The sequence below is a fragment of the Pollicipes pollicipes genome, unplaced genomic scaffold (genome assembly GCF_011947565.3).
Source record: "Pollicipes pollicipes isolate AB1234 unplaced genomic scaffold, Ppol_2.1 Scaffold_5724;HRSCAF=6776_pilon_pilon_pilon, whole genome shotgun sequence".
NCBI lineage: Eukaryota > Metazoa > Arthropoda > Thecostraca > Pollicipedomorpha > Pollicipedidae > Pollicipes > Pollicipes pollicipes.
This window is the reverse complement of record NW_023596746.1, coordinates 4191929-4206657: the sequence shown is the minus strand read 5'-3', so window position 1 is coordinate 4206657 and position 14729 is coordinate 4191929. Positions and strand designations below refer to the sequence as shown.

The 14729-nt window shown below is 52.6% G+C and overlaps 1 protein-coding gene across 1 annotated transcript in view; it reads right to left on the bottom strand.

Moving 5' to 3' along the window:
- The window catches only part of LOC119102344 (intersectin-1), a 41461-nt gene extending 32508 nt beyond the window's left edge, over positions 1 to 8953 (bottom strand). The window contains exons 1-9 of the mRNA XM_037225713.1: positions 8818 to 8953; positions 5162 to 5316; positions 4781 to 4935; positions 4509 to 4632; positions 4167 to 4304; positions 3419 to 3592; positions 2385 to 2608; positions 587 to 737; positions 127 to 249 (exon numbers count right to left, since the gene is read on the bottom strand). Of these exons, the coding sequence (XP_037081608.1) occupies positions 127 to 249; positions 587 to 737; positions 2385 to 2608; positions 3419 to 3592; positions 4167 to 4304; positions 4509 to 4632; positions 4781 to 4935; positions 5162 to 5316 (1244 nt within the window). The 5' untranslated portion in view covers positions 8818 to 8953. The remainder of the gene's footprint in view (positions 1 to 126; positions 250 to 586; positions 738 to 2384; positions 2609 to 3418; positions 3593 to 4166; positions 4305 to 4508; positions 4633 to 4780; positions 4936 to 5161; positions 5317 to 8817) is intronic.
- Between the last annotated feature and the right edge of the window lie 5776 nt (positions 8954 to 14729).

Here is a 14729-nt window from a genome sequence, read left to right as displayed (position 1 = left end):
AGTGTGATGGCCGACGAAACGTTTCAAAACATTGTGTGCACGTGCAATGACGGCAGGACCATCCCCCTTCTGCGGCACAACAGCGTTGAGCAGTAGCTCGGCCTGGGACGGGCCGTCGGGCCGCACCTGCGGGCTGCCTCGCGGTGCTCGAGCTCACGGCGGCGCGCCTCCTCCTGCTGCTGCTCCAGCTCGCGCTGCCGCATCATCTGGCGGTCGAGCTCGTCCTGGCGGCGCCGCTCCTGCTCCAGCCTGTCGGGGGCAGCGGCACGAGTCACTGCGACGGCCACGCTCATTGGGCGGCGGCGGGTCCGACTCGACAACACTACACCTGTCACAACGCACGCGACCGGTCCTCGTTTGAACAACTCAACACCCGCGCCCCTTCTATATCATCGCAACCCGCCCTGGCATTGTGCCGCGACCTCCTCCCTCGATCTAGCGGGGACCCTTCAGCCACATCAGCACTCAGCGCAATCCGTGCGTCACGCCCAGCCAGCAGCAACACCACCGACCCCTCATCCCGTACATCCCCGGCCACGGCCACCGCACAGCTAGCGCGACTCCCATACCCGTCCCGCCGCCCCACCTGGCGCGCTCCTGTTTCTCGTGCTCCTCGCGCTCCTTGCGCGCGCGCTCCTCCTGCTCGCGCCGCTGCTGGTCCTCCAGCACCTTGCGACGCCGCTCCAGCTCCGCCTGACCCTTGTTGTAGTTGTCCCGCCGGCGGTCCTCGAACGACGCTGTCGGCGGGGTATCGGCCGTGAGCGGGCGGTGAACCCTGGCTTGGCGGCGAGTCGAACCACGGCAAAGGGCCGCGTGCCCCCCGCCACGTGGGCATGCGCGGCTTGAGACAATGTCGACCAGACGACACGGTCTTAACGGCAACCACGACTTTAGCGCGCGATAAGTAAAATAGTTTTCAGCGCACCCGCCCAGCAATCACCCAGTAAGACAACGCTCTCAGACCAATCCACTTAAAGAATTGCGAACTAACTAGAATGAGATGAGAAAATGTAAAACTAAAGACACACGTAGGGACACTGTCATCACGCTAAATCGATTGTGCTCGGTTTATGTACGCACATCATTACGGCGAGATACGTGAGTAAAATAATAAGCGCATGGCAACAGCGAGATGCATATCACGAGGATAACAGGAGGGTATGCATAACAGGAGATGCATATCTTGGCTGCAGACTTCAGTCAACTCAGTCACAATATATCTGGGGTACCATGGTCTCTCCAACGGCGTGGTCATGCCTGTGCAGCATCCACAATACGGCCCGCCAGTTCCCGGACCCCGTGAACCCAGGAGCGAGCACGGAGACGGCTGGCACTGCCGACGGGCGTCTTCCGCAAACATGGCCATCAGACGGCGTCCGACGCCGGCCCAGCGGCCGCGGCCAGACGCCTGTCCGACCTCAGGCTGCAATAACACAGGGGTACGTGCCTGGCAGGCTGCCCGCCCCGGCCCGTCGGCACGGCCGCTCCCCACAGCATGTGTCCCGACGCTACATCGACGCTCGCCTGCAATACCCTCCCCTTCCCCACACCTGAACACACGTGATAAGGACCACCTCAAGTGTCACTCCAGATTAAGCATAGGCTGAGCAAGACAAAACACATATTGTATGTACAAGTTTCTGTTATGTTTTCGCGACACATGCAACTTGTGTGACCAGTAGTACCGAATTTCTTTGCCCATGCACGTGGTCGGAATTTCACCCCGGGGGTGAGGCGAACTCTTTTTTCAGAAGCTTCCCGCAATCGAGGAAACCAGTTTCGCATGGGAACCCCACGGTCACTTTTCTGGCCGGATTTACGCTGCTTTTTATAGAGGCCATTTGGCACACCACGAGGCCTCTTGGCCGACCCAGCCGCCCTCGACACTTATGAAACCTCATAAAAAGGTTATCAACCGTCGCTACATCTCAATTTTAAACTGAATTATCCTTAAAATATATGCTTGGCCAATTTTCCGACGCCTGAGGAAGCCCTTTAACCTTTCGGGGGCTCAGAGGGCCCCGGTTCCTAAGGAAGGGGGAGGGGATCGCCCTGTCCACCCACTTGATTAGGTCCTTAATGCTGCCTGGTGGTGTCAGGAAACCCCAAACACAGCGACCATTAAACCTCGCATCATGGGCGCCATAGTACCAGCACCGTCGGCGCGCCCTACAGTCCGGAGCCTTATCATCGAAATAGCGCATCTAATCCTGCAGCATTCCGATCCCCAGCCCACCACTCCGCCGTAAATCCGCCGCGTCCGGCGCCGCATGTTACAATCCGCTGCATCGCTGCCTTATCGGTCTCACATCAGGCCCACTTCAGATACCACGCCGCTTCGCCACTGGCCGCCTCGGCTCCGAGCGCCCCTCCCCACTACTGACCCTGCTGCGTGGGCGAGAGGACGAGGTCGGCGGCGGCCGGGTCACCCGGCTGCGAGCCGGAGCTGGTGGTGCGCGTGCGCGCGCGTCGGAAGCTGGGCGGCACCAGCTCGGCCGGCAGCGAGTTGGCTAGCTTGTCGCCCTGCCGCGTGCGCTCGCACAGGTGCAGCGCCAGCACGAACTCCTCGCAGGAGAGCCGGCCGTCCTGGTCCACGTCGCAGAGCGACCTGGTCGCCAGGCGGGTCGAGGTCAGGCGACTGGTGGGTGTGGCCGGTGGGGTTGGGGTCAGACGGCTGGTGAGTATGGCCGGCGGGGTCGGGGTCAGACGGCTGGTGAGTATGGCCGGCGGGGTCGGGGTCAGACGGCTGGTGAGTATGGCCGGCGGGGTCGGGGTCAGACGGCTGGTGAGTATGGCCAGTGGGGTCGGGATCAGGCGACTGGTGAGTGTGACTGGTGGGGTTGGGGTCAGACGGCTGGTGAGTGTGGCCGGCGGGGTCGGGGTCAGACGGCTGGTGAGGATGCCATGCGGGGTCGGGGTCAGACGGCTGGTGAGTGTGGCCAGTGGGGTTGGGGTCAGGCGGCTGGTGAGTGCGGCTGGTGGGGTCGGGGTCAGACGGCTGGTGAGTGTGGCCGGCGGGGTCGGGGTCTGGCGGCTGGTGAGTGCGGCTGGTGGGGTCGGGGTCAGGCGACATCAAGGGTGCGGCAGGACTCCATACCTAAGCAAATCGTTTCCCAGTTGGTTCAGGAACAGCCGCCGTAGGTCGATGAAGTCATGGAACGTCACGCAGTGCCAGAAGACGGCGAAACATGTTTCGTGGGTCGAACACGATTCAGTACCGAGTTGATGAACAGTCTAACAAAGCAACATCTCCTCCCTCCCCCCCCCCCCCCGCCCTCCTGACCACGCCTCGTTTGAGGATGAGTGAACCGAGCAATGCCCCGCATTTCACCGCCCTCCCTAGCAATGCCGCGGCCAGGCCTGGCCTTCATTACGGCACCAGGCGGCACCAGCTGGCGCCGGGCCCGCGCGCTCTCACCAGATCTGCGCCAGCACGCTGTTGGGCAGGCCGCTCTGCACCAGGATGTTGCGCGCCTGCGGGCCTGACAGGTAGCCGGACTTGGTGCGGTCGTGCTGGTTGAACGTCTGCGTGTACTTGAGCCGCGAGGCCTGCGGCACGGCCCACTCGGCGCCGGGAGAGGCGCCCGTCGCCCTGTGCGCCGCCACAGAGCCGGGCATGAGCGGCAGCCGCCGCCACCAGAGACGGCACGGCCAGGATCGGCCAGCGCGCGGCGGCCACATCATGTCGTAATCACTTGATCTATGTGGCTTACGATTTCACTGATATGTACCTGTCATCCACTAAATAAAGCATGGCTTACAATAACACTGTGGCGCACATCGCTCACAAAGCGCACTGCCAGCGCCAGCAGCCGAAACATCCAGGAAAGGCCAGCGCGGCGATTTAAGATTGCAGCGAGAATGGCAGATCTCACCAAAACTTAAGAAGGTTACTGCGACGACATGCACACAATCAGACCAAATATCATGGCAACCAAATGCGGAGATTAAACAGGCGGCAAGAGTCTAGACCGGAGCCTTTCGGACAGCCGAGCAAATGGTGCACTTGGCACGCGCCGTGCCGCCCAGAAAACCTGGCGTGCCGGCAGCAGGGTGTAGCCTGGCCGCCTCGGCACCGATCGAGCGCGAGCGCCCGCCGACCGGGACACGTCGCGTCGCCTCCGGGGCCGCCGTAGCCGAGCGCAGAAAGCAGAGCATCCACTCACGACTCCTGGCTGGCCACAGAGTCAGACCTCGACCGAGAGACCGTCGGGCCGGGCGGCGGCGGCGGCTGCGGCTGGGGCTGCGACGCGGCGAACTGCGCCGGCTGGATCGGCACCGGCCCGGTGGCCACCAGCGGCGCGCTGACGCCCATCTGCTGGCGCGGCGCGCCGGCCGGCGGCCCCGCCAGTCCGCCCAGCGGCGCCAGCGGCTGCGAGACGCCCGCCACCGGCACCAGCGGCTGCGACAGGCCGGCCGGCACCAGCGGCGGCCCGGCGCCGGGGATGAGCGGCGCCGCGGCCGGCACCAGCGGCGCCCCAGCGCCGGGCACCAGCGGCTGTGCCAGCCCGCTGGGCGCCAGCTGCGGCGGCGAAAGGGCACCCACTGGCGCCAGCGGCTGCGGGAAGTCGCCCGTCGCCACCAGCGGCCTGCTCAGACCACCCGCCGGCATCTGCGGCTGGGGGAACCCACCTGAAAACCGCGCCGACCGCGTTATCACCCACCGCGCCCAGCCAACTCCGTTCATGTCCTAATGCATCCTGGCAATCTGCAAGCAATCCTACATCAGCACACACCCGAACATTATAACCTGCAGCTGACAGCTGACGTGGAATCATACTTGGCTGAGTGGACGTTGGCGTCAGCATGTTTTTCAGCGCCGGCGGGAGAGTGGAGGGCACGTCGAAGCCCTTCAGCTTGTTAGTGATCAGCTTGCACGCCACGCTGAACTCGTTGCGGTCCATCTTGCCGTCCGCGTTATGATCAGCCAGGCCCCTGCAACAAGCAACGGTCAGCGTTCTCGCCAGGGCCGAAAGCACTCCACCTCGCAAGACCTCCTCATCGATTTCAACATCGCCAACACAAGAGAACCAGCTATCGCGCAAGCACAAACCAACACCAACGAAGCAGTTCACGCACGCAAAACTGGCCTGACTGCGCCTTGCCCAGTGTTCCGCCGCAGACCCGGTCTGGCCACGCGGCAATCGCAACCGCTCCTCACCATATCTTGCCGAGCACGGCCGGCGGCAGCTGGCTCTGCAGCAGGAATCCCTTGGCCTGTTCGCCGGTGATGAGGCCGGCGGCGGAGGGGCCCAGCCCGCTGAACTGCTGGTCGTGTTTCGCCCGTTCGGGCGGCGTCACCACCCAGGGATCCATCTGTCGACACGGCGGCCGCGCTGCTACGGCGCCACGCGCGAGACAGACACGGCGTGTTGGGCGGCGCGACTGGTTCGCGCCAAAACTGATCGTGCATGAATGGTGCCGCTCATCTGCGAGACATATACATCTGAGCAGGCTGAAGATGACAGATAAGTGGGGCAAATGGTGTGGATGACGCTACCACAAGCATTTCCTCCAATTCAACACCACCTGGCAGCTGACACAATGCTTTAACAAAAACAACACCACCTGGCAGCTGACACAGCTAAAACCCACGATGTCAGCATCTAGTACTCCACAGACATCTTGCACTATTCATGTGATCAATGCCACTGCCTGCAGGCCAGACTACCACAAAACAGCACATCTCTATGTCAGCTTTAGTATAAAACGATGCTGGGGGTGTCCAAAAGGGCCTTTTAGAATAATATATGAGGGTGTTCTCTCCTAACATACCTTGGAAATTTGTTACAAACACCCCCACATTTCATGACAGTGATCACAGCCTAAGACCCTGACTGGCATGGCCTGAGGGTAGAGGAATGGCTGTGGTCAACAGACACTCCCACTATTCCACCAATTGGTCTAAAACATGCAGCAAATTTCGGCCAATGCCTGCTACCACTTACCATATCTCAGGCGTGGATGCTAAAGGCTCCCTTAACAGAAACTATCAGTGTGGGTGGCTGTGCCCTATACACAAAAATATCCTCAACTTAACCACATTTTCCCTAAATCTAGACCTCGCCCTATAATTGGGTACACTTGTGGCCTGAGAGCTTGTACAAAGCAGTGATTGTGTGTGAATCCTTACCTCACCATCCGATTTTGACATTTTGGTTCAACAGCACAATTCAGGAGCAGCCACTGAATGTGATACAACACCTGGCATGGTCCACCTCACCCTTTGACCTTGTCTGACCTCCAGCAGGTGCTGTCACCAGTTGCAGGCCATCCCAGTCAGGGGCAAATAGAAGCATGTAAAACCTTTGAGCCAAGGTCCCACTATGAGTAGGGGTGGATCAGATGGCAAAGATTGTATAGTTTGTATGCTGGTGCTCAAACCAATTAAGCTATGGGAGAAGATGGTTAATAATTAACAATGCTTGATTCTCAGGTCCACATACCACTTTTGCTTGTTTATAGTACCAGCACAATATCAGACCCAGTCAAGGGGTATAATAGTGGTTAGCCCTTTCAGCTCACATGTAGGGATCCCAGGTTTGAACCATGGTCACACAATGACCCTGAGCACTATTGTGGGCTCTGCAGTTGCTAGTGGTGCACATAAGATGGCACAGAATGTAGGTCACATTCTTTTTACAAATACCTGTCACAGAACATAATTTGAACATTTGAGTGATGAACTTTCCTTCCTGCACACACAAAAAATAGTCCCACAGAAAGCAAAAAAGTTGGTAATAAGTAAATGATGGCAATGATCATGGCAAAAGATAGCATTTAATGATGACAAAAGATAGCATGAAAATTGGCTGTCAGTCAAAAATTGTCCATGCAGTAGTGCTGCAAAAAATATTGAAGGAAATATTGTAGATAGCAAACAGATGTATACAGAAAATTATGTGGGGATAAAATATTGAATGGAAAGGATCATGAAAAAAATACTTCAAGTAGATGATATGGCATACATGATGTCAGGATTGCATGCAACATATTGAATGCAACAAATAATGCTGGATACAGAACATCCAAAGAATGCCTGTCACAGATGGCATTTAAATTAGCATCACAAAGGATCATTAGAAGGTTATGTAAAGTCAGTGAGGTAAAGTGCCTGCAGTGAGCAATTAATAATTTTAAAATTTGTTAGCATTCATGAATTGAATACTCTGATGAAACATAGCATTCCAAAGCACAATACACTTGATCAGGAATGGAGATCAATATTAAGAAATGTACTGATGTCTGCACTTTATGAAACTAATATGATTGCAAATGTTATGAAAAAAGTATTGGCACAATATGTTGTTGACTACTCAGTTCATGGCCAAATAGGTACATGTGTGCTCATGCCCATGCAACTCTATACTTTATGGTTAAAATCTCAGAAACATCTTTTATTTAAGAATACCATTACTACACAGAGTATATGCCATGGTATGGATAATTGGCTCTTGACCTATGATTAGATTTGGACTGTTGGGATGGATTTATGGCTATTATCTGGCAAATTCTGTATCTGCCCAGATGGTAAAGCCCATCAACCAGCTTGTACCTCCATGGTTTTAAAAAGGGAAACAGTTCTTAAAAGGCCTTCACATATTTTGGTTTGTTGTCTTGCTGTCAATTTTTACCTAATCATGCTGAGGTTCACATAAGACATTCAATTTTTCTGAAAAGAAAGCCATACTAATGTAGTAGTATTACATTCATATTATTTATTTTATTTCAATATAATTCTTGTTTTATATTATATGATTTTACATTAATATAATTTATTACACAAATCAGTATTAACTAATTCAAATTTTAAGTAATAGTTTGGTTTTGCCTTGCTGCCTTTTAGCTGTATGGTAAATCTTGGTGCCATAAAAGGGCTAATATGGTGTGAAATGGCACATGCCTTTCAAAAATGGCATTTTCTACCTCATTTCAGTGAGAAAACTATATCCACCTCACAGGTCTTTTGGAATTATTGAGACTCCTGTGAGTAGCTATTAAGGTATCCAGGCCACATGAATGGCAGCCAAATATAGCTAAACAGTTCGCTTTCAAACAGGCACTATGTTTGGAAGGCTGAGTCAGTCTGCAAAAAACATCCACTGTGCTGGGTACCTATCCAACATTGTATACTAAATTCAGTGCTGGCTTGCATACACTAAACTCAAGTGACAACAAACTGTGCTACATTTTCACATCATGTTTTCTTTAAAAAAACTGGACCACTTTCCTGATCTATTTTTTGCATCACGATTCCTTACATTATTGACCCTTTAAGCAGTAAAATTGGTGCTGATCATGTGCCAAACTTGGAACACTTTTACTAACAACATAAGTGTGCTGGCATCGTTGCAGCGATTTTGCTGCTATGCTGGATATGTTCAGCATAACTTCCATTCTTTTTAAAGTATGGCTTCAAGTATGTAAAAATGCCAATTTATCCCAAAATACTGAAAAAACAGGAAAAACTCAGGAAATTTTCATAGCAAATTCAGGGGCCTATAAACTTGTAACAAAAAAGAGAATTGTACACTTGGTCCTTTCCATCACCACTATGTGGGGCAGGAATAGCTATGACAGATGTTTTTATGACAACTGCTGTTGGCTCCAACATGTTATGAGTGTACAAAACGACTAAGCACGTTTAATTAGGAGGCATACATACCCTTTGCTGCTACTTTAACACGGCATACACCCAGGGAAAGGCACTTTTCAGCAGGTATTCAAGCTGCCTGAGCGGTGTTGAACGGGAACAGGTAACCGCGTCACCTTAACCACCCGGGTTTGCCATGGGCCAGGGCAACTGCACGCGCTTACCTTCGTTCAGTCCGATTCCGAGGATTCTCAGCTTGATATCAACTTATTATTATAGCAACCCGACCTGCACAACCCTCACCAAATAGTGGGCGTGTTCACGCCGACAAACCCCGTCCAAGCCCCGTCATTCGTCTCACTGGCGACAGGAGCGCTTAGCTGAAATCGAGGCTTTAACGAAAGAAAACGGAACAAGATGTATTCACAGCAACACACCACTAGGGCTCGTTGCCAATAACGACCAATCATGTACATTAGGGGTATTTCTTGACCAATCGTCGATTAGCACGGTGCCAGCGAATAAGCTGAGGATTTGCCTTAAACAGAACTTTTACGTTGGATATGACGTAACTTCTATCGAGCGTTTGCATGCATTGCCAAATTATTGATGCATTCTAAAGCAGCGTCAAAGTTTGTGTCCCACCAGACATGGTGATCATCATCGATATTAAATATATGATGATCATCCAGTTTTGCTTAGTGCGATGTATTGATGTCATCACTTTGAACCACTTGGATGACACGGGGTCAGATAAGGCTTTGACGTCATTCTAGCCCATGAATAACCATTTGGCGCCCATCATTGGCTTATTTCGGCTACTAGCCTGCGTTGGCAAAAGATAAAGGGCACTCGAACAGGACGCTACTGTATACGCTGGTGGCGCCCTTGCTTCGATGATGCGCTTTGTCATATTTTGACATCTCAGATTGTAAACGTCGGCTTCTATCGACGTGGCTGGTCTCAGATCTAACCCGTTGTGATGGATTAAGGTGTTAGGGCGTAACTGTCATCTCAGTGTGCCTGCTAGTTATAGCTTTCAAGGCTTAAGCCAAGCGGAGGACTTCTACGTGCGTAATCTTTTTATGCAGTATATATCTGTGCATCGTGTCATCTGTGCATCTTTAGAACACACCAGCGCCTACATTTCCTGCCTTAAAGGCCTCTTGATCAGCTGCGGGTAAGTATTGCATGTGAATGGGAAGGCAAATTTGGAGTGCCTAACAAACTTCCTACGTTCCTGTGTGTTGCCCCAGATACCTTTTAATGTTGTATTTTGGAAAAATGCTGCCTAAATGGCTGCATTTGTGGCATTGTGGTGTTCAGGTAATCAGTTTGCCATGTTTGACTTGCTATTGATGGTTTCTGTCACAGTTATCTAGGAGATGCATCAAACAGATGAAAAGAAGAATGCTCTTGCCTGCCCATTTATATGCTTTCTGTTCTGCATGCATATTCATAGCTCTCATGGTGCCTTTAGCATCACATAATTGTTTGTTGAAGCTTGCTGTCTACCTGTTGACAGTGAAAGCATGTTTTGTGAACCCCTAGTTGACATCCAGTTTAATAGATAATATTTGTTGTTTTGTTATTGCCTTTTGCCATATAGGGCCTATGTAATGTTTTGTTTTTTATGCTTTGCATATAATATAATGCTGCAGGACAGTGATGCTAGCTCATTCTAGGAAATTGATCCACTCTGCTATAATGCCTGTCCTCATGAATGTTGCTGTTAAAACTTACACCATGCACTTAACCTGCCATATGTATGTACATGACGGAGTTCAGGCCAAATTGACTAAATTTTCTAGTTGTTTGGGCTTGGAAAACCCTTCTTAGCATAATTTAGCATGAAACACTATTACAAGCCTTTAATTTTAACCCTATTTTTGAGGAAGTGATGGAAACAGACCCATAGGTTCCTTATATGGAGGCATTGGTGGTGACCCATGCGGCCGTATCCAACTCGGGGCACTCATGTCCTGCTGTTTTGGCCATTCATGTGCTGAAAATATGTGATGAGCATGCATGCACATAAATTTTTAGTGCAACGCTGTCATTACACTGGACATATTTCCAAGACAATGTTGCACCCAAGCTGGCATGTTTACAATGTTGAGACTGTTCTGGACATGCTCCAGGTAACATGTATTTTTTAGCATGGCCCTGAGGCAGGTTGTCAGCTATTGGCCATTTGCCAACTGACCTTTCCCTCTTATTCAGGTCAAACAATGTGCCTGCTATATGACCCATGTCCAGTGCCACTGAGTAATTGGTCCAGCATCTTTTCCTGGACCACAAAAGTGTGCATGCAACACATGCATCCTGTCATACTCATTCACTGTTTCTAGCCCTGGGGCATGTGCCCCTTTCCCTCCCTTAGGTCCTGAAAGATCCTTTGGGTTCCTCAGGACTGATGATTAAGAGCCCACTATGAGGGCTTGAAGTACTGGCTGGAGATCATATAGTGGTCTAGGACTTCAAATGTCCACTCAGTCAAAGGGTTTGGGCTGATTGAGCCCCTGAACCAATGGGGGTCTTACATCAGTCAGTTGTTACCAACACTGCACAGTCAGTTCTGTGTCTCTTCTGGGCCTGAGGGTCCATTTCCCAAACAGGGACAAGGTTAGTGCCCGCAATTTACATTGGTCAAGGCCCCTGAGTCAACGGAAAACCATGTTAGGCTTCATTCTTTCTGTGGCCTGTGTTAAGCCTTATGACACCTAGGAGAATTCCAACTATATGTTGTTATGTTATGGTTGGGTATGCTGCAGTAAAGTATGTGAAAAAGTGCTATTTGTGTGATCACTTTTTGATACTTTTCCTCCCATGTTGAGTGACCATATTTTTGCCAGGATGGGCATGGGCCTGTGTGCCATCCTGTGTGCACCTGTGATGGTTATCAGAGGAGCCCGGCAGTGGGGAGGCATGGCTTTCATTCCCAGTGGATGGATCCAAATTGGCTGCATACTGTAGGGAGTGGCATCGCCAAGCCTTAGAGTGAACATTCAGTTATGTTCCATGCAAGGTGCAGTCACTGAGAAACAGCAATGGGTGACTGTTCCCAGGTGGATGACACATCATTGGTGTACATATGAATGGTACTACCTTTCAGAACCCGTCCTCATCACTTGTGTCGAACTGTGGGCATATGCTCGCTGCATTCGGCTATTTATTTCAAGTGTTTCTTGTCTTCGGCTTGTATCCTCTCCCTCACCTTAACCTGTGCAGAGTTCAGTATTTTACCATGGTCAAAGTACTTAAAAGTTGTAAATGAACTGTAGAGTCATGATGGAACTCCGTCATCATCAAATGATGTTGGTCGTTGGAAAGAATGGTGCTATAATATCTAGTCCTGCTGTTTTTTAACATTATCTATTTTTGCGTGATGAATCCACGTTATGTCCGGTTTTAGTACCAGCAGTGACACCAGTGCTGTTTTGCACCTTGTGCTACCGCAGCCAATGACCGTGCACCATTCACCATCTTCCACACGCTTCCTGCATTGTGTGATAGCTGGCATCCAAGAGGCTTGGTAGACATTGAAAGGTCGCTGATGGATATGCGGGACGACAACGAGCTGTTTTCCCTTCACTCTGCCTGAATTGAGTCCAGCCTTTCGGAGTAAGGACATCCGTTGTGAAAAAACAAAGAAATTTATTCGTGTTACGACGCATGAATCATCCTTGGCTTCACGATGTCACCCCGGTTGTAGTGCGTTGGGGCGCCGCACATCAGCAGGTCTCCAACTCGCACGACTGTGGCGACGCGCGCTAGCATCGTCCACCAATGAGCTCCAACGCCGCGGAGGTTTGTAGGAGGATACTGCCGAATATGCGGACTCCTTCACGTGTCGTTTGTTCTCGTAATGATACGCCATCGACAGGGACACAGGTCGAAGATCACTTATTTATTCTGATCGGATCTTGCCCGATTGTTTCATTTCTTGTCCCCAGCAGGGTTGCGCAGTTTGCAGCAATCAACATCGGCACGTACCCCGCACGCCGCTAAACGCGCGGCAACGAGGCGAGCGCTCCTGCGATGCGATGTAAGAATGTTTAAGGCATGCGGTTGTTACGCAAAAAATCCGGTTTAAGTGCGTGTTCACTTGCACCCGAGTGCTTCGATACAGGTGGTGATCGGCGGGGCCTGCGGGCGGGGACCATGGGGCTTCGCCGGCCTCTGCCTGCTGGTCGGAGACCGGGGTAGTCCCTTACGTGCTGGCAACAGCGGAAAAGCACAGCAGCGGGCCGGTGTTATACGCCCAGCGCCAAGGTCCCGCGACGTCAGTGCGCCGCGGCCGTGGTCAGTAGGTGGCGTCGCCTGTCGGAGGAAAGTGAAACTGCAGCTTGATGGATGTGACACGGGGCTGGTGTTTTGGGGGTCTGTGTCGTGTCCTCGGAACGGACCCATGGCGGGGGAGAGACAACTTCCCCCGCCCCATCCCCCCCCCCCGCCCTCACTGCTCCCCACACCCCACACTAATATTTGCCAAAGTTTGACAAAAATGCAGATATCTGGGCTTCGAACAAAATCTAAGAACATTTTCCTAAGAAACGTTTGCATTTGCAGAACAACAAGTCGAGACAAAAGCAGCGAAATCCCATGAGTTTTTGAAGGCCAAGACACCTCTTGCAATCCCTCTCCCCCCCCCCCTTCTCAAGCCGCCGTAACCTCTCGCCCAGGCAGCCGGATCCGATTGGGCGTTGGCCGTTTGCTGGCGAGTTTTTTTGGGCTTATCTGGTCTGGAAGCAGCGCGAAACTCGGTCACATATGTTTTGTCACTTAGTCTTACATCATTGTTGGCCGACAAAATTTGTTAATCGCTGCAAACTAGGTCAATCAGTGATCTAGGCGTGCTGAAATCGCAATAGAGCCAAGTTGCGTTTGAAATGTGCTTGGTCTACGAGGTGCTTTCGTCGACATTGTAACTTTTCAGTTTTTAGACGGGCAACAATTTTACGGGCAAAACTCATCGAGACCATGTGCAAGTTCCGCCAAGTCCGTCACAGCACCATTGTCGTAGTGGAGCCGTCCTTTTATCCGCTGTACAATACGTTATCCATGACAGCGGTAATTGCGGGTCTGATGGGTGCGCGCCTCGTAGCCATTGCCAGCTCGCCTCACGAGAGGCGAGGTCCGGGCGAAATCGGAGACCGTGACATTCGTTTTTACCATAACCAGCAAACATTGGGTCTGGTCATTGTGACTACTGGAACAAGCGAGTTTTGTTTTATTGTGTGCCATGCGAACCAGTCAGCACTTTGCAAGGACGGTTGATGTCATTGTTGAGAGCCTGCGCGAGAACAGCCTTGTTTATTGTCTGGTTGTTGTCACGTTCATATTGTTTTGCTTACTTTGATTACCTACCCATATGGGCGCCATGTCGATGTGACACGTTCCAAAAGAGCTAATTTTTATGACGTCAAACAGCCTTGGATAGCAAACTTGTCGCTGCTCTGATGCATTATGTAGGTGTCTTCAACTAGAAGAATCTCAGGCTGTAAAACCCACCCGCGCGTGAAAAAGAAGCTTTCTGAATGCCGGACATCCAACGTCACTGTCGGCGCCTCGAGCTCACTCCTGCGTGTGTGTCCCGCTCAGATGTGTGCCCGTGCTCTGCCCCACCTGGTCGGTCAGAGCACGGGCACACGTCGGCATGGCGGCCATGCCGATGGCGTTCTGCGGCACCGCTCGGCGGCTCGTCGCTGACCCGCGGTCGTCACTGCGTGCTCCTCCCTGGCCGGTGTCCTCCCCGTGTTCTGTGGCACTCCCACCACCCCGGCGCCGCGCCGCGCCGCGCCACGGTGCCGCCTGCGGCGCGGGCCGCTGCGGGGGAGCTATTTCGGCGAGCATCTGCACGCCGTCTGCCGACGCCGTATCCCAACACGCCGGCGCCGCACTGCATCGCAATTGTCACCGGCCTGGCCACATCGCTTTCGTGCCGTGCCTGTCGGCTGCGGCCGCGGCGGCGGGCTGATGCTCGGTGTGTGGAGAGTGGGGGGTTGGTGGTGGAGGGTGGGGTACCGATGCCCGGGGTGTGGAGGGTGGGGGGGGGGGGTCGCTGGCGGAGGGTGGAGTACCGATGCCCGGGGTGTGGAGAGTGGGGGGGTCGCTGGCGGAGGGTGGCGGACCG